The 26,314-nt window shown below is 35.1% G+C and overlaps 1 protein-coding gene across 1 annotated transcript in view; it reads right to left on the bottom strand.

Moving 5' to 3' along the window:
- Nucleotides 1-26,314, bottom strand: part of SGCZ (sarcoglycan zeta) — a 474,057-nt gene that overhangs the window by 9,493 nt on the left and 438,250 nt on the right. The window contains exons 6-7 of the mRNA XM_064511117.1: nucleotides 14,814-14,886; nucleotides 2,132-2,255 (exon numbers count right to left, since the gene is read on the bottom strand). Coding sequence (XP_064367187.1) covers nucleotides 2,132-2,255; nucleotides 14,814-14,886 — 197 coding nt within the window. The remainder of the gene's footprint in view (nucleotides 1-2,131; nucleotides 2,256-14,813; nucleotides 14,887-26,314) is intronic.

The raw sequence follows: 26,314 nt of genomic DNA, 5'->3' as shown, positions 1-26,314 counted from the left end.
GAGGCTTTCAGTTTACGATGTGGGAAGCTAAAGATTATACTGTATGAGAAATAAGGCTAGAGGAAAAGTATTTCGTAAACACATTTGTTCTTCAAAAAAAAATATTCTGAAGTTGTTCTTTCCTAAAAGGGAAATATATCTTTCATATATTAATCCACAGTAAATTCATAATGTTCTGCTACATGGTTATAACTGATTGATTCCAGATGCCATATAACTATTTCCTGGCATAATAGCACAATAATTATGATATAGAAGGAAAATATTAATTCATCTATCTTTGATGATTTATTGAATAAGCTTACAAACATTAAAATGTTAAAGTTAGTTAATCAATATAAGAATAATACAAAAAATGTATTTTTTTAGTATAAAATGTCTTATCACAAAAATGGTTCATTCATAGATCCAATTCACTGAGCCAATATTCTTTTATTCACATAAAAAGCCTGATTGATAAAGCATATATCTTCAGGCTAAAATGAAGATTACTTTTGACATACATACTTTGTTTTGTTTTAGAATGTGTTTTTCTAATAACACATTATGATAAACCCTCTACATGTTTTCTCCATACTGTCTATCAACATTTGGTGTATCCTTTGGGCTGTGAACGAGGGCATCAATTAATATTTTTTCTATATAGATGTTTTTGTTTTAGAAATTGATTTCAGTCCATCAGATGTTTACCCTGGGTCCTTACACCTGGCTTGAATTAGTCCATTAGTTTGGTAATGGGGCCACCGTGACTTTGCATTATCGGTAACGTTGTGGATGTCCAGTTGGAGTAAACATTTAAGAAAAATTAGAATTCATGCAATAAACTCACAGTGTTGATACATGCAAAAATGTCTGCTGAACCCATGGATGAAACATGTACAAAGCACCACAAAGATGCATGGTACTAAAACAAGACATTATAGATACAACCATTGCTAAAGAGATCATGGGGAATTGAGGAAAGGTAACGGTCTTTCTCCTTGGTTTCTTTTTCTTTTTTTCTCTTGAATATTATTTTTATCTATGGACAATATAATTAATGGAAATAACAAAGAAGTATATTCCAAGTGAATAATTGATGTTAATAAATATGGGAAACATATTAGACTAGGCCAGGGAAAGCAGTAAGGGTTACGGGAAACTGTAGCCCTGCAATAAAACTGCTCACAGAAAGCACAAGAGGTGAGGGAGAATGGTATTTACTATTAAAAGAGGGATAGATTGTCTTAACTGCTATCTTGGCCACATTAGGAACCAGTAACAAAGGCTTCATCCTTAGAGAGGTGCTAAGTAAAGACAAGGGATTGTGATAAGAACTGTTATTTGGAGAAACTCAGAAATAAACTGGGACGTGTGATAAAAGTAAGTATTTCAGGCTGTGAATTAGGAAAATATTGTGCTTTAAATATGCAGGAGAGACACTTGGAGCTATGGAAAACTTTTATTGAAGTAGGCCTTTAGTTCAGCATAATGGCCAAAAATGTTCCCGTCTCCACTGTGATGCAAAGCATGCGCCTGGGAGGACATTATCCATCACAGATGCGAATGCTGGTTTTGTTTGTTGGGGTAGTTTGTAAAGCATTTGGGAACACTCGGTAGCAAATACAAACACAAAGGTCAAAATTTTTCTAAAGATTTCTATTTCCAATTCAACATTCACATTAAACAACTAGTTTTCCGGAAGTGCTTGTAACCTAGGAGGTGCAAGTAACCCGGCAAGTTCTCTCTTAGTTTGTCAGATTCATCCGAAGTAATGTGTTGTACGCAGAACCCAAATTATTATTAAACCCAATTAACTTCTTACCAGTATCACTTAGCTGTCTCTGTCCCATGCATATGCTGAAGGATAGAGTAACGTTCTCTTTGACCGTTATATTAAAAAGCATCCTTATCTTTCTTTATTTAAATGTAACAAACATTTTTTTCAGTGTGAATAAAACTCTGTGATTAAAATATTTGCAGAAAGCAAATTAATAATAATGATTGAGCAAGCTAAACAAGAATCATTTCAATGTAGGCAAATGCAGAACACTTCTCATGATGTTAACCTCTCTCTTTAGTAAAATATCCTCACGTTGTTTGCATTTTGCCGGGCAGAGTTGTAGAACATTTCTCTACCATGTGAACTTACCTCCCCTTCTGTGGATTGTAAGTGCAGTTCTTTCCTACAGGTAGCCTTTAAGTCTCCTGCAGCTGCATTGACTTGCACTCCCCTGGGTGCTTCCATCACCAAAGATCTAGTAGGAGATTCAAGTCTGAAAGACAAAAACAACCACTGAGACAAAAACTTACTGGTCCATATCACCAAAACCCCACCCCGCTCTAAAAAACACAATATATGTAGATACAAATTTATATTGAAAGACAAAGTAAAAATGAATTGCTAAATGTGTGATTCTTTCAGTATTCGTTCTGGCCAAGAAAAGAAAAAGAACTTCAGTATGCATTTAAATCCATTCCTATTTAAGACAACATTTAAGTGTATACTGATATAAGCTTGTTTGTTTAGTGGTGCTGTCCTGAATATGGTACCTAATTCGCTTGACTTTACTAATACTAAAATAGTGATACTTAAGATTCCACATGTCTCTGTGAGTGCTACTGTAATGACAGGTTAATAACTAAAGTGTTTAGTGACGAATGACAAATATTCATTTAAATAAAAACAAAACTAAACACTTAAAAGTTTTAAATAATGAATGAGTTTTAAAACTGAATGACTTAGAATGACTTTGCATTTGCAGGATTATTTGTGCTCTGGGGAGATGTAGCATTGTTATGTGGGAAAAAGAGGGAAAAAGAAAAATGTTTATGTCTCTATTATTTTGGTTTTTGCATGTCATTTTTCTCTTCTGCAAAATACACATTATCCTCCTCAACTCTGTTATAATACTAACATTCTCGCTATCTCTCCTCAGTGCAACTATTGTCATCCTTTCCCTTTTTCTCTGTACTCTGTGGTCATGATTCTTGATCAATTGTAATGCAGAACTGTGATATTTTCTCCTATCTATCGGTGTACTACAGGTTTCTCTTGAAATGGAAGTACCAGTGCAAGGATTTTGTAGAAGTGGTGCTGACACACTGAATGGTAAAGATGATCAGATGAAAACTACTGAACTGGGAGCCAAAAATTTGGATTCTAGCTAGGTTCAGCCCATAGACTTATTGCACAGTCCTGTTAAGAGCGAGACAAATCTCTTAATCTATTTATATCTCATTTCCTCAGTAATACAAAGATAGAACAGTTCCACTTCACTTGAACAAAGGCTGTTTGTAAGATGAAATATATTAATGATGACTAGATGGCTAGAATGAATTGCTGGGAGAAAACAGTGTATTTCCCTCTTTAACAAATTACATTTTGATTGTTAGGGTTACATCCATCCAGACCTATAATGAACTATTAGACGTATAAAGGAGCGAATAGTTTGACAAAGTGTTTGCTAGAGAAAAGCCAAATGAAAGATCAATAAATCAATGGAACAACAGAATTTCAGAGTATTTCAACTATTGATTTTTTTTTAGAAGAGGTGTACAGTATAGTGATATATTATCAGTTTGAAACCAAAACGTCACATTTACATGCAAAGCAAGTCACTGAGATAGTGTCCATGAAATATTTCTGATTGTTACGTGGTCACTGACACTCAATGGGGGAAGAAAAAGAAAAGCAATTATTTCGCAGCACAAAACTAGACTGTTAAAAAAACATGTCCAGATAGAGTACATCATTATTTGTAGGTGCCTATAAAAATGGACAAACGCAAAATGTGCACATACTGATTGTTAAAGAAAATGAAAACACTTTATTGTAGATACATTTAACATTCTGCATGTTGATTAGTTCTGTTTTATGAAAAAATGAAACAGTAGAACTGGTTGATTACTAATTAAGATTATCACAAGCATAATGGCCAAAAAGGGACAAGGAACAAATAAATGGAAGTAAAACTCAAAAGTTCTTACTTGAATTTTTTAAAAAAGATATTACTAGGTTTCTTTACCAGATTCTTTCATTCATGATTTTTGATAATTATATTCCCATACATAGAAGCAGTAGAAAAATTTTTGCTTTTGTATGTGCTAGGCCATTTTCTTTCATTTTTTCATGCTCTGCATACGGAGAAGTTAATAGGAGAGTTTGTGGTTATTTGCACCAGTGAAGAATCTAAGTATCATGAATTATTCAATCATCAATCATCATCAGTGTTTTTAAGAAGGTGGTCTGTGAACTACCGATATCTATAAGGCAGCAGAAAACGACTTTCCAAAACCTTTTAGAGAACATGTATCTACACTGGAAAGATCAAAGAACAAACAAAAACAAAAAACATTAAAAGAGAAACCTAATTTTTATTTGTTTGCAATGAAAAGCACTACAGAATGCTGCATAAGATTAGATTAAAATTAGATTAAACAATACTGAGTAACTGTGATATAGATAAGAAGCACTATATATCTGAGTTGTGTATGAGTCTCAATTTGCCATAAATCATGAAGCATTCCATTATATACAAATCATATATCAGGTAACAAACATCTTTATTGTGGCAGGTCACTTTTTTAAGCATGAGTTTGAACTTTGCTAAAAGGGTGTATGTAGCGGGGAAGGCTAGCAAATAATTGCCATAGGAATTTAGGTCAGACTCCTGCAATCTAATCAACAAACACAGGTTGGACCTGCAAAAATCCTATTTCAGTAACACTAGAGTAGTCTAACATGCTGATGAAAAAGAGGAAGTCATATAAAAAGACCAGACGTTTAGCTACTGTTCTTTCAGTTGTTATATAAAGTTTAGACATTAGGTTTTCAAAAGCACTGCATTGCCCTAATTAGGTTTTACCATGAATTTCAAAGGAACCTGAATTGTATGAATGTTAAATTATTGGGATACTTCTATACCATATTTTTCTGCTACATATTTCTGTGATTTATAAATAATTTCCCAGAATATTTACATTTCCCACTGGTTTCAGCTGCAGCTTCTTAATCATGAAGACAAAAATGTCCTCAGTTACATTTATTACATTGACCTGATGGCAGAAAAGCTGCAAAATTTCTAGTTTTGTAACATCAGAATCGTTCTCAGACCTGACTGAAATTTTCCAGCAGGAAAGTACCAATTCATCTGGAGGACATCTTTCAAGAAATAATAATTTTGTTATACAATAATAAACTGTTTTTCCCAAACGCATGCCAGTGTGTAGCTCAGAGTTGTTTTCTCCAGTTCCATCACAGCCTTTCATGAACTTTATTAGCTTAAGTGACTGCCAGTTTATTTTAAATAGAGATGCTTGATCAATTAATTTCTGAAATTGAGATGAAATTGTTAATATCAGCTATCTCTACACTTTGCAGAAGAAATTCAGCATTTTTAGACAGCAAATAGATATTTTTAGCAGTTTCTTGAAACCATACAAATAACATGTTAGAAATGTCAATGAATGGTTGATGATCTGAAAAGTAGTTTTTAAAACACTAGCCATCTATTAGTAAAGGTGCAGGCCTATATCTGTTTCACAATTACTAAAACACTTCCTATCCTTCTGATGAACTACATCTGAAAAGCGACTTTGCAGCTGTGCAATGCAGCAGACTACTGGAAATGCAAAAGCCTATATACATAGACAGATTATTTCCTCAGTGTTTTGAGATAAATTATTTCTGATACATAGCTTGCTTTATATTTTTTTCCTTAGTCATATTTTGAAAGCTTTAATCTCTACTATAAACTTATTGTAACACTCCACATTGTAATATCCATCGCCCCAAAGAAAAGGGCATTATTAGAATAGCATAGCAAGAATTTGCTTTCCTTTCAGATTTACTGATGGCCTGTCACAGTAGCATTTACTTCTACGAGTGAATCCTATTCACATAAGATAATTCTTCCCCAAACAACAAAAAGCCATGATGGAGAAGGCAACTAGTGCTATCATTAGCCTGAAATAACCACACTGTAGGAAAGATAAAGAAGCTTTTAAAACAATTTTTTTAAGCAATATAATTCATCAATTTTCCATATATGATGCAGACAGAAGATCTATCCAGAGCAGAGAAGGGCTTTTTTTCTTTTTGATTATCTGTGGTTAATTTGTCAAAAGCCATGAATTTCAGAGGCTCAGTTATATGAATTTGAGTTGAACTCATTAAGAATTATTGCTAAGAAAGGAAACTTTTCAAAATTATTTGAATATTTTGCTTTGGAGTTTTTAAGATATTTCTCATTGGAAATGCAGAAAGAGTTATTTTTCATTTCAAAATGGCATTTTCTATTTATAAGCTGACCTAAATTGAATGAGAGAAAAATAATTTAAAAAAGGAAACAAAAGGTTTCATTTTGGGTTTTAAGAAATATTTTAATTTATTTCTTATATATCCCTCATAGTCACATGGGATATAATTTATCTATGTTAGTTTTGCTCTGTTGGCTAGCAGAAGATATTTCCTAAAATAGAAGGAAATGAATTATTGACATTTGCACACAAGAATCTTCTGTTTGCTTCATGCCTTTTTAGGCAGTGGATGCAGCCCATGCTACTTAGTAGAATGACCAATATGATGTCTGGATTACTTGATCTTTCCAGACTTTTAGAGCCTTTTTACCTCTAGCAACGTGCAATTTGTATTCAAAAGGGAGAATTAAAAAATATGCTGCTAACTAGAGAATGCACAAGCAGGTACCCATTTCCTCTTCACCTGCATTTTGACACCTGAGCGTCAAGACATACTTCTGAAAGTATTTAATTTTTATATATCATGATCTTGCCATCATTCCCTGAATGTTTTTTCAGTTAGCATAGGAATCCTATGTTATTAATATTTTTTCAAATATAAAAACAAGGAAAAAACCCCACACAATTTCCCTGATATCCCGTTTGTAGATTTCTACAGATTGAAATAATTGCGAACTCAAGCTTGGTGCCTGTAGGTATAGAGTTGCCGTGGATGGAAGGGAAGGGCACTCTCCAAGCCTCTCTATCCCCTTTCCCACGCGTTTCTCATAAAAAAGCACCCCTCACCACTAAACCCCAGAGAACTTAGGGACGTCTTGTTCCCCCAGTGAAACTATTTTACGCCCAGTTAGAATGAAGATTTTTCCTACAAAATAATTTTGAAAATATTGTGCTCCAAAGAACTCATTTTTAAATATAGTGTTTCATTCCTGTTGTTCTATTAGTATCAAAAGAACAACTGGCTGCCTCTACGCTCAAGGAATCTGCAAAGTCAAGCGAGTCCTCCACAGAGCCAAGAGGCCACTGAACACTGAGGGGACTGGATAAAGTTAAGGATTCCACTCTTTCCAGTTTCCTACAAGTCAGCCTGCAAACTCCAAGAGTGCCCAGAAAGAATTACTGATGACTTTTATAATCATGGTGAAAAAGAACCTGGAAGCCCTGTTTTTTCTCAAAAGATTTCAAAGAAACTAATATAATGCCATGTGACATTTTTTAAACATTGGATTTTTTTTAAAGAATCACTGTTCAATCAGAAGATCCTTGGTTAGCTACATTTGACATTGCAGTGGGAATACTATGAAAATAAAATTATTTTTCAATCATTTCAGTCTTATTATTCATATTACTTACAGCTTTATATACATGCACTTTTTAACATATATACAAATGACAAAAATTCTGTTCATGATACATTTAACTCTCCGTAAGATGCATGTGCTTTATTACTAAAAGAGTTATTTTTCCTGAAACTTGTTGTATTCTAGTGTTTTTAGTCAAATGTTTGTAGTACTTTCAGGATGAAATCAATACCTTTATTGGAATGCAAATGAAAATGTGCCAGCCTTGTGGAGCCTTAATTTTGTTCACTGATCATCAGATATGCCTTTGTCAAGAGCCAAAAGTCTCAGATGTTCATGTTCAAGCTCCCTGTGATATCAGCAGGAACCTAAACTTTAAGGGCAGAATTTGGTTGTCTGTATTTTGTGACTCCACCAAAAGAGTCTTAAATAAGGGAAAGTGAAGTAAATATTCTGTGGCATAGGCAATGGCCTGAAAACAGTAAATAATATCACTTTTCTTTTCCAATATCCATTTCGCAACTCATGGACAATGCACTTAAATAAAGAGGAAACTTTCTTGACTCAAGTCAGAACAGTAGTAAGGCATTCAGCACAGCATTTGATGTTACACCTGTGCTCTGCATGTCACTGACTATGGCATGCATCAACATGACCTTATTGTAACTCCTGAAATTCTAATTAACCCCCAAATCACCTCACTGGGCTCAAATCTGAGTTCTAATTGCCCTGTACGTGCCACTGGTTTCAGCTCAGTTGATCTGCATTATCATAGCAACAACCAAAAGCACTGAATATTTTAATGTTATTTGACATAGCTAATAAATCAGGAAAAGTGGAAAATAAAGGATCCCTTCTGAAAATATAAAAATATTAATTACTGAGGAGAAAGAGAAAGAAATGCCTTTTTTGATTATGTTAATCAAGGATTAGAAAATGTGAAGAAGCATCAAGAGAGGGTGAGAAGTGCCAAAGGGAGCAAATGTTTGAAGAAAGAGCTTGACAGAGGAGGCAGGTGGAGTGAGGAAAGTTAAAGAGAACCAGTGTATATGCACTCCTGTTTCTCGGAGTGGGTTAGGGCATAGCCAGAATAGCTGAAGACTGGGAAACTACCAAAATCACAAATAATATTAATAAAACCCCCCCCCCAAGACCAGAAACAATTAAGCTCTAAGGAAGATTTGAAATAGCCAGAAAAACCTGTAAGTGTTTTAAAAGCCTTTAGGAATTTAGATAAGAAACAATCTACTGACCAAAAACAAACAAACAAACAAACAAACAAAAAAACCCAACCACGCTAACTAGAATCTCTGGTGGTAAGATTTCATGGGTTCTAGAATGTAAAGTTCACCAAAAGTCAAACTTTTGAAAATCAAAAAAATAAGTAGAAACATAAGGTTTAGAATGTGACCATCCAGCTTCCTGTTCTTAGAGAAATACCACAACATGCCTGAAAGTCTAATCTTTCAGCCTGTGGGACATAGATCTGCATATGAGACAATCTAAGACAGTCCCTTAAGAAAGGGGAAAGGATTTCTCTTTGGGACATAGCCCTGATATCTTAGAGTTACCTCTACTCCACCCCTTCTATTCCCCTTCCCATAACCTTCCTTCCTCTTGTTCTTACCTGAAACCCCTTCCACGCGTGCCCTGCCACTCTGCTGCCTCTCCTTCTAATCAATCTTACATGAAGTCTATTTTCTTTCTAGAAATAGTTCCAGTAACTGAGTTGTCTTTCAGAGTATATTTTCTTAAAATAGAAATCTATCTTGTCAGAAACAGATTGTAGCAACATGCCCACAGGTAATTCTCAAGTGACTGTCAAGAGTAAGATTTGAGCATACAGTGCTTGGGAGAGGCTCAAGAGCCAAACAGATCTCTTCAAACAACTGGAAACACATGAGAACTGGCTGACAGAAAACCTTCTAAATTTTGAACTCCATTAGCTACCTGTGATTAGCAAGTGGTAATCCAGCCTGCCTGTAATTCTCTAATGTTATCTTCAATATTGTTTCCCCAAAGGGCCTTAAGATGATATAAAGAAGTATATTTTAGTTGAGATAAACTGGGACATGGTTTTGTGACACATTTGGATGAAAATGCATCCTCCTATGGAAAATTTTTCTGCTGAAATTCTTTAGTCAGGTCTGTTTCCACCTCTGCAGAGTAAATGCAGAAGAGAACTTGGAATACACACGCTCTGGTGGGCCATACTTGGACTCTACCTGAACTTTGTTCAAGAAAAAAAAAATCAGTCTTTTTTTAGGGTAAGCACTGCTTCAGAAAGAAGCAGAGGGAGATTTTTTACCTTCTGCAATACAGAATATAGTGAGTATTTTACACTATGAAGAAGCTAAATAGCTTTTCCTTTCTTTTTGGCAACGAATTCTATCCTCAAATAAAACCAAGGCAACCATGAAACTTGTGGCATAAGAAATATGAAATCATTCACTGTTCTCTACTGCTTAGGCTACCTTTTGAGTTCTTTGAATAATTGTGGGTACGGGCAATAGCAGTTTGGTGAGCAACAGAACTAATGCTTTTATACACCAGTGTCCTACACCCGCTATAACTATCCACCACAAAAACTCTCATCCTCAGGCCCTCCCTCATCTTACACACAGCCTGTATGAGCTTCCAATCCTTTCTCTAGTTCCAGCACAGCTCTGTGACAAGAACCCAGACCGTCCCCTCTGCAACCACAATACTGCCAGAACCTCTATGTCCTCTGCCAGAACCTCTATGTCCTTTTTCTAGCCTGCCCATTGAGCAAAACACATCATAGATTGAGGGTAGTCTAGAACCACGTGGATCATGGGCAAACCAACTGCTTTGAATAACTGATAATACTTCCCTTTTTTTATTAGAGAATATGAGCATTTTTCCTGTAGTCAGGCAGAGGTTTGCAGAAAACATTTAGCAGCTTAAAGATTTTTGAAACTTTTGCCTTTCTATCAAATATGGATGAAACTGGTCAGCTGATTCATAAAATTATCAGGGAGATGAGGAGGGGAAAAAGAAAGACAGCAAAATTAAGCCTTGTTTTCATGTGAAAGTGGCTAAGGAGTGGCACAGAAAATGGAGATAACGTTGGGGTGGAAAAAGAACAAGCCAAATGATAAAGTCTCGGGAGGAAGTATAGTACGAGGAAAGATCAAGGAAATTAAATGTGGCTCAAATAAAAAAAGATACAACCCTTTTATTACTGCAACAGTAAGCCTATTCACTTAAAATCATAAGAAAGTCAGGAAATGAAAATCTTATGGCTGTTGCAGCTGCACTACTTAGCCTTAATGGTGTATACTACAAGTTTTAAGGAATAGAAGGAGTATATCAAGCTACATGTTTCATTAGAGAAATTACAGCAAAAAGGAGTTTGCAGGTACAGCAGAGCAATGGATAAATGTAATCTAAACCATTTCAGAAATGAGTTCTGGGGTTATGAGGATCAGCCTCTTGGTATTGATCACCATTGTTCAGTTTCCATTTAAAAATTAGGCAAACTCTTATCTGGAATATCCCTGAGTATGAAAACCTTTGGTAAAACAAGTACTTTTGCTTTTAGTCCTAAGCTGGAACTACGTGGAACTTACAAGACCAAGTATCTTATCAAAAGAAAACTTTGGATTGGCACAATCTACCCACCTTCTATTTCAGCTCAACTTTTATTTATCTTTGAGCCTTTCATAATCATTTAATGAATCTTTCTAAATAATGTTGTGAAACTTTGCATACTAAAGAGATGAGACTAAAAGGCCTAACATACTGGCTAACTCTTTTAGCCCACTTTTCATCCATTTCATTACTAGTCCTACCCTTGCCAACCATCCATCCTATAGTATCTGTTTTCCAGTATGAAAGCTTTATTATAAATTTTGGCTATTGGACCTTACTTTCACATTTAGTTCATTCATAGATAGGAATAGAGATTATCCAGCACCCTGACTTAACCACAGGAATTTTGCTGTCTATCACAATACCAATACTTTCTTTCATACCCCGGTTCCCATAACATGCCGTTTCTCTTCTCCCATGTCCAATATCCTCATGCTTACTGAACATGAAAGCAAATTATACTTTCAGTTTAAGAGCCATACCTAGTTACCCTTAACTCCTGCTCCAGCCTATCTTCGTAGTAATGCTAGCCTTTTGCTTGCTTTTGCTTTCTAGTCCATTTATTTCAATGTCTTCTGTATGTACATACGTGTATTTGTAACCTTGACTTCTGGCAATGCTCCAAATTTTCACCACACCCTTGCGCATCCCTATTTTTGTATGGGCATGTACATGAAAGAAAAGAAACACATATTTTCACAGCTAGGGATAAGACTAAACAAACAGATTTCTGTCAATACATTCGCACAAGCACTTAAATTACTATTTAAACAACAAACACAGATTCTGAAAACATAAATAGTCATTATTTCCACTTTATTAAAAACAAATACCGAAAAAGTAACTAGAACCTGAGATCTTTAAAAATACTATGGGAAGGAAGCTGGGTCGTCTTACTCTACTGAAACTTCACCCTTTTCATAAACTTTATTATTATTTTATTTCTGGATAAAATCATTGAACAGAGGCCCAGTGCTTTTGTTACTCTCAGCCTGCTCTCACGTCTGTCAATTTAATGTGAAAATTCCTTTCTGATGTCTTCTGTGGCTTTAGGTTTTTATAGAATAAATGCTTTGCCATTGTAGTAAACTACGCGGAAATGCCCCAGAAGATGGCTCTCACAAACAACCCATCATGCAATTCTGAGTGAAACAAACCCTTTGTGCAAGAGGTGTATGTTTTTAATTCTTATTAGAGTTAAAATCCTACTAGCTTGGGTGGTTCCCTGCTGCCTGATCAGTTCTCATCTCATTATGCCAAGCATTAGCCTTCAGGATTAGCTCATAGTCAATAGTATGCTAAGCTTGACATGGAAGACAAAAAAAATCTATTAAATTTGATCTTCCCGTACTCCCCAGAGAACAACAACAAAGTAATTCACCCCCTTATTAAGGAGGTTATTCAGGGCAAAGCAATCAACATTTAACTACTGTCTACTCTCTTGTGCATAGATATTACCTATTACTACATCCTGTTTTAATGTAGTGTTAGCCTAAAAGCAATATTTGGGGACCTATCATATTGGCAGTTTAGTTTTCCTAACTGCATTCTTGTGAGGAAAAGGCAGCGAGAGAAATATGAAGATTAAATTATTAAGTCATAATTCATTTTCCTGATTCTTAGGCATGATTCTTTTATTCTGCTTATGCCAGCTAATGAAAGTCAGATTCAATTAGTTTTTGTGATTTGACACAAAAGGGCTTACCAGCTTTCACAAAGGATTGTAGAAAAACATTTTCTGAAAGCCAAAGCTTGCTAGCTATTATTTCAAAACGGGAAAAAGATATCACCAAAATGGCTGAGCACATAAGAAGGAAAATTATGCTGTCCTTTCAAATCTTGACCGAATTTGATTTTTGCACAGGACATTTTTAATAGCAAATATTACAGATGCTCATATGTCTGAAGACCTCAAATTCTGGATATGGAACGAGAAGAATTGGGCCTAATAGATTTGAATTTATGCATTGCAACTTGCTATCAAACTGCAGAGTCATCCGTGACCACTGAAAAAAATACGCTTCAATGACAATTGTTTTGGAGTTTCACCCAACTCAGCAAACTCTTCACTGTCCCATGTCACCATTAATTTCAAATGCCCCAAGGACATTGCACTAGGGAGTAAAATTCTACACAGTTTCAGGACTGACAGGACTCTCTGGCTAAGTCTAGACTAAAATGTTCTAAGTCTACACTAAAACGTTAAACAGGGCTATGACACAGGGAGCTCTGGAGTTCAACCATCGATGCTGTTAAATTGTCCCTGGCACACCTAAGAGTCAATTGAGAGTCAGTTATGACTCCCAAACAATTTTCAGGCAGAATTTGGAGGTTAACATGAGTTAAGGACCATTCCCACCTAGCAAATAAGATGCAACTAACCTGTTTTAGAGGCCAAAAGTACTTTAAAATATAGGCTGTATCAGTTGGGCCCCAGGCTCAGTATGGCGTTAAATAAAGGACACATTCATTTGCATACACAGAAGCATGTGGTGATTTTAACTCTAGTGAAATTAATCCTGAAGACACAGGATTATCTCTATCACCATATGTCTGCATTCTGACATCATTATTTAAATAGTAGAAACTAGACAAAGCATATCTGCACATGGCCTCCATGTTCTTTCAACTGGGACATGTTCCACCTTCTTTCTCAAATTCTGGGCCTTTCAGACAAGAAAAGCTTGCAGTGTTTTCACTCTGATTTCTGTTGCCCTCCTTGTGAGCAGAAACTGTATCACCTTGCTGGCCATCACTAATAACAGCCTTTACAACTACCCTCAACAAAGGACTGAGAGGCGTCTTGGCAAGGGATAGAGATTTTTAAATTAAAATCTAACAAGTAGCATCCTCTGGAAGCCCCCAAACCATCCTATTACATTAAGATCCTTAGTGCAAATAATCAAACACGATCATTTACTTCTTACCCCCCCCTTACAATTCTCACGTTTGTGTGCCTGGGCAGCTTCCTGCATGTGATTTCTGTGACCTCCTTATTGGTTAATGATCCTAAATGCCTTTGCGAGTATTGGGAAGGACATTTAACCAATCCTTTTCTATAGCAATTCATTGTAAATACTGCTAGGCAGATAAAGGGAGAAGTATATAATGTTTAGGTACCATACTAGATTTGCAGCAAAGCCTGTGGTGTTTCTCACCAGAACTGAGAACGGCAACATTTCGTACAGCAACATTTGTATGATATTATGCTTAGAATTGTAGCCTCACTTGATGATGATTTTTTGAAGGATGTGTGTGGAGTATTAAAAAAACCCAACAACCCAGAAACACTGCTTGAAGGAGAAATCTGGGACTGTTTACTTTAAGTTGACTTATGTATTCTGTAACAGCCCATAAGCAAACAAAATCTGGGACTGATGCTAATAAGCAGTACTGTACTTAATCAACCTTAAAGATAAGTCTGATGATTCCAAACTGTGGGGAAAAAACACCTCTCAAAGGTTCAGATTATTCTGCTATAGGAGGCAAGTCATTTATAAAAACTAATGTATTTTACATTTGGTGTGATAGAAGCTATTTTTCTGTCCAGTTACAGCAAATAGGAGTTCACCAGTCCACCAGATATTTGCTTTCAATCAAGGCTTAATTATTTTGGGGAATAATTATTTTTAAAACAACTCTTTGAACAACACCTACTTGAGGTCTTGGGAAGGTTCTGCTCTGATATGGGGTGTCTCCACAGAGTGCCCAAACACTGCCCCTTCTGTGCCTAAAATACATAAATAAAATACAGTATAATTATTTTGAAAATAAAAAACACATTCAAATGTATGACTACAAATTGACATTTTTAGGACAAAATATTTGATTGAATCTTTTATTAATGCTTATCAATTTTTTTTCAGATTTCTTATTTTTGCATTAAAGAAAATAATACTATGTCAAAATCTGGACTGACATCACTTGAAACCATAGACTTTTGCTTATCGGTAGATGAAGTTTCACATACAAATATGAAAGCATTTATAGATCCAAACTTTTCAACACTGACTTGCCTCAGTATGCATCTCAACACTTTGGAGATGGACCATTTTACAGATAAGGAAAAGAACAACATAGGTTTGGTTGACAAAAACTATAGTCTTATTTTAGAGATATCTATTTTTGCCTGACTACCTAAATTAAGATACCAAGCGTTTCAAGGTTTTGAGATATTGGTCTTCTATCTGAAGTTGCTAGCCTGAATCTTTGACAGCTTTAGAGTTTCCTTCCATCAGATCTTTCTTAGGCACAAAATCCAAGGCAAAGAAAAATGGGTTGCTATTTCCTAAAATGAACTGATTCTCCTTTGAATCTTAATGTCTATAACCAGGTCCAAATTTCATATAAAAATGCTATATTTTGAATTAAATGATCAAGTTTTTTCTTTGAAACTGTTTTTCAGTGAAAAATTTAGGGTTCTGATAAATATTCAGTGCAGATATTTGAACAAAAGACAAATATTTACAGAACTAATTTTTAAATGTAAAGATTTCTTAAAGAGACTAAAGAAAAATGGTAAAAATTAATGAAGATTTGATTAAAGCAAGCACTTTTTTGGCAAAAATAATTGAAAACTCAAGAAACTGACACCTAGCAAAGAGCACTATAAAATCAGCATTTTTCAACGTAGACACAAGGACTGAATACATAACCATTTATATCACCAGTTTTACATTTAATAGATAGCAATAACCTGCCTATACTGTCAGTCATTTAAAAGCTTATGCATTCTATTTTTCTGTACCCCTACACTCACGTCTATTTTTGTTTACTGCTTTTGAATAGTTCCATAATGTATTTTTGTCTTCCACTTGTGTAAACTTATTTTAGCCTTCTTCAGAACAACAGTCATGTACCTGTAAGCTTTTATTTTCTGTCTTTAAAGATAGTATACTGGGCAAGCGGCAATGAAACTAGAACTATTGTGGGAAAGACTTTTCACCAGAGAATTGATAGTAAAGAAGAAAGAACTGAATGATAAAGACACATCTAAAACAGGTAATGTATTTACTTTCCATCACTAAAAATTAGATTGAAGAAACTGTCTGAGATAATTATAGTTGATTACTACATATTCTGGCATTAATTGCTGTATTTCAAGGACAGAATGCTTTCTTGTGTTTTGAGCCCTGTATTTTGTGTAAAAATAACAATATACCTGCAAAAAAAGTGGTCAACACAAGAGGTACAACACTTCAATTGTTTTAATATTTTAAATACAATACAGCATTTAAATATTTCACAGGTATTTTTAGATTTTTAGCAGTTAATTGACTTATGCCAATAATATTTAGAAAACTGATTCTACCAAGAGTTGAAAGCAAAGCCAGGCTGCTTAACTTATACTACCATTTTACAGCTCTAAAGAGAAAATGTCTTGAACACGAAACCCTAAAAATCCCCAACAAAACTAACTAATCATCAAATTAAATCAATATGTTAAAAAGTCATCATAGTTGGTCTTCTAAACTCTATTTACATAAAAATAAAACACTTCTAGTCAATGTAAAATACTGGACTGATATGGATTACCCAAGGGAGGAAGAGGGGATTTCTGAGGATAGCAAGTAACGTCCTTGCTTTTTATCTCCAGAAACATATAAACACTACAAATGTCTTAGTAGAGCATACTGAAAACAATTTCATGATTTCATTACAACTGCTGCTTTGGAGATGTCACAAGAAAACAATTGTAGGAGAAACTACTTCCTATAACTAAACTTTGCTGAGTGCTATGGAGAACTCTAGGGGAAGGAAAAGGCAGCACATCTTTTTACCTAAAGGTATTTACACAGGTGCCGGGTGGAATCTGCTTTTTAAACCTGATATTCCTTTGCAATTCTACTACCTTTAAGAGACAGAAACAGCATGTCTGTATAGCCAAAATTTATGTAACTCAAAACTGAAATCTGACCTCTCTCTATAGTGGCATGCAAGTAATTCTACTGGAGCTGCATACCATGTATCAAAGACAGTTTCCAGACCCCCTTCATCTCCTTCACTAGCAAAATCAAATACTTTCAAGGCCAAGGGCTCTTTTTTATTTGTGAAGGTGGAAATGGGATTTGAAGATGTAAATAACTGAGTAGGATGGAGAACTGTCAGTCTCTCCTTATGAGAAGACCACAGAAGTAACCTTTGAAAAAGCAGAAGTAGTGCAAAGACATATAAAACACCTCCACAGTACGAGTCAGACATTAAACTCAGTCAGAAGTGTTAAAGACAATTTTAGGCAAAGACTGATAATAAAAGATAAGTGACAGCTAGTTCTAAGCCAATATTAATATTTTTTCACTTTCAGCAACATTTATTTAAAAAATGAGACGGCATTTTCCCTTACAAAAGAGAAATTGAGAAAGAAAGACCAGATATATGAATGAAGGGCTTTCGCCTGTTCAAGCACACTGAAAATCTCAGCAGGTAGAGTTAAGCATAATCTGATAAAATTAAATAATATACAATTAAAAAGGAAAAAAAAACCCCACATATGTTCCCTTTGCAGTTTGAAGATATAATCCGACACATTTTTTCCTTCTTATACACCTCCAAAAGTGAAAGTGTAGCAGTTTTTGTGGTAAAGTTTTTATCTTTAAAATATGCCATGCTATTGACAAGGAAAGTTCAAGAACATCTTTCATCCCTTTTATTCTATAGTAGAAGAAAAGCAGTCACTTATAATTATCTTTCTTTTAGTAAGGAAGAAGAGAAAGATCAGCCAGTCAGAATTTACTGACATATTTCCAGCAGCAAAACAGCAGGATCAAGGAAAATGAACAGGACTTGTATAGCAAGTAAAAGACATGGATCAGCATACTTAAAAACACATAATAGAAGAGAAACTATAGAAATGTATTTTTATTTTTTTAATTTACTACTGTATATGTAAATTTGTAGCACACTGATGGGAGGTTAGACTGGGTTGCTCAATACTGCCTAGCAAATGGTGCTACAAACACACCTCTTTGTGAATAATGCGTATTACAATATGAACCAGAATTCAAAGCGAAAAGCGTGATTTTTTTTAAGGTGCATATGGGTATAATGAAAGAAATGAATTTTAGCTATTTAGTTACAATGTTAAAACGATTACTTTTCACAAAAGTATATTAATGGTATTCCCTGACTTACAGAATTGTAACTAAAACCTACTTTGAGACAGTGAAATTCCAGGCAGAGATGAACAAATAGAAAAAAGAAGACTTGAACCTTCTAGCCCTTTCAAGTACAACTCAAAAGGAAGTAGTTAGGGAACTGAATTCAAAGGAATATCAGTTAGAATGGAGAGCTATAAAAAGTGCACCTTTCAGAGGAAATAAAATAGCAAGGGCATTCAGTGCGTGCGAAGGATGTAAAACTGCAACTGTAACTGAATATAATTACTCCTACCTCCAGCTTCTAATAGTGGAAAAGAATGAGTTAACTACAGCAAAGACTTCACTAAGAAAGAAGCATTTGTGAAGACAAATACTGGTCAAAGAATAACAGTCTTTGTAGAGTTTGCTGGAGAAACCTCTGTAAGTAGCATGAGTCAGGCAAAAAGGCCAGAAGTCCACTTCCATATATACAGAGAAACCTCTTAATTCAAAGCAAATTTATAAAGACCCTTAAAATGCACTTTTTGATACAGAACTCAGCTTTTATCAAAGGCATCCTTTCAGTACAAGCAAAACTACGCTGCTGAAACTGAAAATTCAGAATTCAGAAACACCATGGTAAACCGTGCACCTCTGCTCGATTTAGTGAGTTACTGAAATCCAGCCTTTGGAAAATGACAAGTTTTACAAAAATAATGGAAGTACAGTGCTGGTGTTTGGTACTGGATTATCTTTGCTTATGTATGTGCACCCTGAGGAAACTTTGTGATTTATATAAAAGCAAACTACCTTTTGTTAATTTATCAGTTAGCTCACAGAAGAACACCAGTAGAAAGCTGATTAAATTATTTGCTGTGAAAAATCAACCAGACATTAGCACTGTCCTGCTCCCTTCCTTGTAACAAAACCAACTCCGAATGAACTACTGACTATTTCTGACAACGGAATTATATCGCATTTTGCTGTGTACAGAATTATATAGTATTTTCAGTGTCACAGGCACAGCTGAATCTTACTGCCTTGACCTTTCCCTAGGTTTTTCAGAAACATGAAGATACAATATGATGAAGTACTAAGATCATGAATGTAATGCCAGTTTGTCTTCTGAGTTACAGAATTTAAAGAGTTCATAAAATCTTTATTATGTTTGAAGCTTGAAATTTTACCCACTGCAAATTCTTTACTAAGTTAAAGCACCCACAACTTTCACAGTAAAATATCTTTACCACTGCAGGGTCCTTAAAATCACTGACTTTGTGTTCTAAAAGTCTAATTGTCATAAAAAGCTTAACTCTTAAACCATGCGCACACAGCGACCATGTATAAGTGCCTTTGTGGGATTAGGTAGCCATTGTTCTACACTAAGACCTTGGAAGAGCTGATCAAGGTCAGACTAAAAACAGAAATATTCATATAGCCAGATCCATAATCATAAAAAGACCACAGAAAATGCTTGTTGTTTTGTTTTTAAAAGCCCAATTACCGTGATCTATTTTGGGTTGATTAGAAACCCAAAGCAGCCAGAATGCAGCTTCTGGACCACATGTTGATTGTACAGCTCTTCAAGGCCTTCGATTTTAATAGATGCCTTGAAATGTAATTCAGCTAGGTAGCTTGGATTAAAGGAGCATAATGAAACCAGATTTTTCCTATGAAGGTGTACCTAACTAAAATGAAATTAAATAGATAATTTTATGGAAATAAGATTGGTATGATTCCCTGGATTCCAATCTCATGGGCTCCCTCAGCAGAATAAGTGACTAAGGTTTAAGGTATGATATTCATGTGGCCATCCTGGAGACATATTATAGGTAGGAAGTTGTAGTATGCCCTATCTAGATGCAGCTATTCACTTGTAAAATGAAGCATGGACATTGAAGGCTTCAAAGGCCATTATTAAAAAGTAAATTCTGAAATGAGTGATTTAGATTCATTACTCAAGGACCTCTGAACATGACAAATGTTTGATGATTATTTTCTATATGACATCCTTACTAAATCAAAGACTAGTACCAAGGCTTTCATTTAGATGACAGTATGGCTTTCTCACTAAAAAAAAAAATTTAGTCTCTCCAGTGTGATAAGTGGAATTCAAAGCGAATCCCAATTCCAGGAAATACATGTAAAGTTGCAACAACAGTATTTACCTTCTTAAACCATCTTAGCTTGTAGTCAGTACAAACATTTGAAACATCGTTGTCTAATGGCGGACAGTTCAGAGCCCTGCTGTTTAGATATTGTAATGCAAGTGAAACTGGGTTACTTCTATGTTTCTGTTACACATTACCTCTTTGAAGGATCATATCCAAAATCTACATTTTGCCACCACTTTACATGTTCCTAATACACTGAAAAAGTGAATCCAGATGAGTAAAATTTGAACTGAGCATAGGAATAATACAATTAAATTTATAATTGGAAATGGCTATTCTAAATGGTACTTCTGGGATGAAAAAAAGTCAACATATTTAAATAAAACCATTTAGAAATCATGTTAAAATTGACTATTTCTTCAAAACTTGAATGAAACTGAAAAATAGATAAAGATTTTGCTAAACACAGGAAGATTTCAAAAATAATAATTTTCATAACATCTTCAACTGCTTTCCCTCAGGTTATATGACAGATAGAGATACACATGAAGATAAAAATGATTAACAACAACAATTTTCTGCTTGAATTCATATAGTCTCCCTGAAAAATTACAAGAGCTAGATATATGACTAGACTTAATGCTTACATTTAGATTTCACATTAAATAATTCCTAAAAATGTCATCAGTTTCTCTTCTGAGAGATATATAACAGCACTTGGATTTTATTTATGGTGGTGTAAGTGACTCTGGGTTCAGTCAGAGGAACACAGAGCAGAAATTGTCCTAGCCCACATTCAGAAAAAAAGGCATTCTAATAGCAGGGGTCATGGATTGTTTTGGTATTTAATGGATCTAAAAAGGGGACTATATTTTGACTTTGTTGTAGAAAATAACCCTAGGACTTGGAAAACCCAGGCTTTAACTCTAACGAATATTTAATCAGTTACAAAATAGAAATACTGTTTCCTTGCTGATGAAAAACAACTGAATCAATGAATAGAGGACTGTCAAAAAACAGTTGATAGCTTGATAGCCAGGAGACTTACCTGGGATGTGGAAGAATGGGACATCAACTTGGATCCTCCAAATATACAATAAAAAAAAAACAACTTCAAGGCGAATTAGATTACCATCTTATTTCATATGAAAAAATGTCTTGATTTGTATGGAATACTATTAAAAATATTTGAATCTCAAGGGGAAAAATGTAAGAATGAGAAAACAATTTCTCACATAATTTCAAAAGCAGTCAGTGATAATTTTCCATTTTGATGCTCTCTGAAAATTCTATAATATACTGCAAAGATTACCTCAACAAGCTGCCTATATACATAACATAGCTAGCAATTTCTATCTAATTTGCTTCATAAAGCCCTAAAATAAAAATTCATGAGTAACTTTTGACAATAAAAGGATGTTTGCCCGTGGGTTACATATTCCATAAATAAATGGCTTTATTTTCAGAAGTCGCAAGCACAGAGCAATTTATCAGGAGTTCCTCTGCTAAGTTTAGACATCTCATTAGTTGCCTAAGGTAGGAGTATAAATTATCTATATTTTGTCTGTAGCCAGAAAAGAGAAATAGGCATCCCTAGAGGTTAGCTAGCTACTGATACTGGTCTGAACTAGAGCAACAATGCACCTAACCTAAGCACCTTGAAATATTTGCCTTGGATATCTGGTCAGAAACTGACTTGTCTGAATTTTGTTACTTAATTTGGGAAAATTTGTTTCGAAATTTCAGTTAAACTATACTGGAATCCATCTAAGTGACCCTTAATGTTCAAACTGATTCATAGAGTGCGTTATACGGGTTTTAGTGGCAACTTATGCCATATCTGGTGGTTATTCAAGACATGCTGAAGATGTACGAAATGCGTGTTTCAAAGTCATCACAAATATATGTTGGGTAAGACAGTACATGCAATTATGTAACCAGTTTGCACTTGCATAATGCAGTTATGGAATCAGAAATAAAGATGATTATATTTAACACTCACGCTTAATTGGAAAATACCCAAATGTTGGATGCAGTATTAGAAATTGTTTTAAGAGCTTCTAATCAAAGTTTAAATTTGGAAGTTTACCATATTCATAGGGCCATGCCATTTTTAGCTTGGCTTTGGAAATCATGTTTTATTCCTGGAACAAGTCTACCCCAATGTATAGAGTTACAGATTGTTGAATGCAAGGACTGGGAAAGTTCTGTTTCATTTTATAAATGCAATTCATGTGATCTTGCTTAACTGCTGTTTCTTTCTGATGTCAGGACATGTGAAGAAATTCTGCATCTCAGCTACGGAAATTAAGTGGCACTGCTGAAGAAAAAAGATCAAACCTGTGATTCTATTTTGTGTTCCCAGACTTTGCCTGTCTCTGTCTTTTCTTAGCTCTTTCCATGTAAAAAGTGCTCAGAATGACGAAGGTCTTTCAGGTGATCATTTTCCCATCATTTTCTACTCCTGAAAAGTTTCATGCATCATGTCAATATACATGTGCTATATATTAATGACTACCTTCTCTTTTGGCACTTGGGTATACGCTTTTAGAACTAGAATGTTTTGTGTGGTGAAAGAAAGTTTCAGTTTGTATAGAAAAATGGTGCTGCTTATGGTAATTCTTAAAATCTGCAAAGCAAATTTGAAATTCCTGTGTTTAACCTGAAGGAAAATCTCATTTTAAGTTAGAGAGTTTCAGTGTTCCCCAGAAATAGAGCTCTCAGGGAGAATTCAATGTGTTAGACAATCTTTTAGATATCCTAAATCCAGAAGAGCCTTAAAACTAAAGAGTTATCCTTTAAACATGACACAAACTTTTAAAGCATGACAATAACAAAACAGAGAACAGGTATTGTAGAATTTTCGTTTCTGGGTAGGTGGTTTACATGGCTGCACTGATCTCACATTTTTAGTATTTTCAAGTGCGTAAAAGCCAGTAATTTCCTTGGGAAATATAGAAAAAGGACACACATAGCAGGAACCTGATAAACCTATGAAGCTGACACTTTTATTCCAAGTCATGAACAAAGTGCTTTTGCAGACACAAGGATATTTTATTTGTGTGGACTTCTTATCTCAGCCTATGTACCTGGGAAGGTACAGAGCCTGGACCGTCATCTGGCAGGTCTTTGCAATTAGATCTGCATCTGGACCTTCCTCTGCAGGGAGATCATGAACAAGCCACTCCTTTTTGTCTGAGGCTCTAGAACTGATTGCCAAGGTTGTGTCCGGCTGATATTTGTATATGCTGACAGTAAAAGTTGGCACATGAATTCTATATTCCATTTGCTGTCTGCAAAGAAGTTTACAGAATTTAAAAGATATCAAAATATCAAAGATTCAAATTCTATAATCCCCGGATCTAGGAGATTTTTGTATCTTTTGGTGCCTCTACCTTCCGTTATACATCTATGTTTCTGAAGCACTGGCGCTATCTGCTAAAAAGCAAGGTTTTGTTTTCTAAGGTAGGAATTTCATATGCCCAGTCTCAAGATTTTGGAATATACTCTGCAGAATGTGAATGTGACTCCAAATGTCATCATTTTGTGGCTCACATATAACAAACACAAAATCTGCTTCTTAACCATCTCTTAAGAGAGCTCAGAACAGAGATCGGCTCTATAAAACACACCGCGGCATATTTTTGAAAGGAAGCTTCCTTGTGAGAATATGCACTTTACATCTCTTCATGGCTTTGCCATTACTGTAGCCACAAAGCAGTAGTGTTATTACCCAGATTTTTGAAATAACTCTACTCTAGCACACGTACTGCACAGGAATTAGCATGTAGTCAATAAATTATAATCAAACATTTAGATAAATTCATGCGTGCATCCAGTAGAGGGCACTAAAACACAGACTTATAAAAAGGTCCATCACATGAGTACATAGTATGTATTAAAAATGTCACTGTAAAAATGCCTTCAAATATCTTTGAGTTCAAGAAGAAATGAAAATGTGAGAAGAAACCCTAAATTTCTACAATGCTGAAGTGGAGATGCATTGATATAACACACTTGGCTGCCTAATAGCCTAAAATGAAACAAAAAATTTAGCAAATTCAATTATTGAAAGTCATAAGTTTTATGCAGATATGAGAAATTAAATGAAGCTATAATATCAGTTCTTCACAAGATTGTTAAAAAGTTTCTGTTTGATATTACCACTACTTAATTATCACCTATTCTGACTGTCTTTTTGTTCCTGCTCTTTATTAATGTTCTGGTTTTCTCTGATGAAAGAAGTAAATTACACAAATGAGTACAGCACATTCAAATCTGGCATTACTACAGTGCAAAAGGGAAAATTGCTTATTTAGGTAAGCCTTTACTGCACTCTTAAATGGAAATTGTAAAGCTGTGAGAGAAAGGGTAAATGTACAGCAGTAATTTTGCCACTTAATATCCCCACCTTCAAGTCAGCATAGCAGTGAAGCGAGCCTCTTAATTTAGGAACAAAATGGAAGCAATTGGATTTCAAAGTAAATAACTGCAGGGACTGTAAACTAGCAATGGTCATGTAAGCAAATGTCTGCCTATCTGTGATCTGTATTAATTAGAGGAATAATAGCATATTGCCTACAGTAAAGGAGAAAATATGCTAGCATATTGCAGTATGCTATGGCTGGCCAAAATACTTTTGCCAAAGTAAGCCTCAAAGGCTCTTGCAGGCAAGAACAAGAGAGAGGCCACATACTTTGCAGATGCTATGAGAAGAGGATTTATAGCAGTAACTTATAACAGCCAGATCTACTACTCCATTTTCCAGATGAGACTGAGCTGGTCACAGAATAATTTTTCAACTCTGGTCTCCACAGTCCGTCCTATGTCACCAAGGAGCACTATAAGGAATCAGATTACAACCAAAATTCAGATTACCCAGCAAACTCTGTAACAGTCCGGCTCTGCTGCGAGTCACGTGGCATAACCCTAGACTAGGCTTTCTCTTATACTGTTTGTGAGGTACAAGCAGTCACTTGTCACAAAAGCCACAGTCTGGTCACTGCTGCAATATACCTATTATAAATTCACTGTAAGACTTCCTAGGTTTAAGCACTTTCCATTGTATTGCTCCATTCTGAGGAGTGTCAGGCTAAAATTACCCCAAGAAGGTATCAAAACTTTGTGTGATCAGAAGCCTGGAAAAATGGGTCAGTTTGTGTCCTCTCAGATACTACATTGCATTATATTCCAGCACTTTCAGAGCAGAATACTGAACACTGGGTGCCAGGATTGCCATGTCTAGGAAACAGGACATCTTCCAATTTGACAGTCGTCTTGAAATCACATTTTATGCCATACCATTTTAAAGCTAAAATTACAGAAAGAATATATTTCTTATAGTCCAGTTATGAACAAAGGACCTTACTGGGTTCAGAGACAGGTTCAGAGACATAAAAGAAAACCTGGGTTATTTTGCCTGTTCTTCAGATCAAATCTAAGAGGTTTTTCTCTGTGTTATCCAGTTAAAAAACTATTGTGATGCTTAGTGATTCAGGCTTTTAACTGTCACCAAAGAGATTCTTATTTGGAAAGACCTTTGTCCTTACATTCTTAACCTTTTCAAAAGGATATATTTCTCTTAAATTCAATCCCACTGCTCCTTAACTCTCCCTCTGCCCTCCAGACGCCTTAGTACTACAGGTAATGTTTTGTGTTTTTCAGCAGGATACTCCCTCTGACCCTTTCCTTGTTTTGTCTTAAAAGTTCCTTTTCTTATCTATCCTAATTCTCACATGGTGCTTTGTAAAAACAAAACTGTTTTGAGTTACTATTAGTTTTGCTGTCATGAAGAAAAAAAAAGGGCGTCTAAATTCATTAAAACCTTAAATTCAAAAAGACTAACTGTTTTTTTGCTTTCATCCTAAACCTAAATACCAACTTGGGAGAGAATGCCAAGAACTACAGTAAGAAGAAGAAAAAAATGCAACTATTAAAAGCCTGAAACAATCCCGACAGCTCAAACATG

The sequence above is a fragment of the Dromaius novaehollandiae genome, chromosome 4 (assembly GCF_036370855.1).
Source record: "Dromaius novaehollandiae isolate bDroNov1 chromosome 4, bDroNov1.hap1, whole genome shotgun sequence".
NCBI lineage: Eukaryota > Metazoa > Chordata > Aves > Casuariiformes > Dromaiidae > Dromaius > Dromaius novaehollandiae.
Note: the sequence above shows the minus strand (reverse complement) of the source record. Positions and strands in the feature narration are given on the sequence as shown.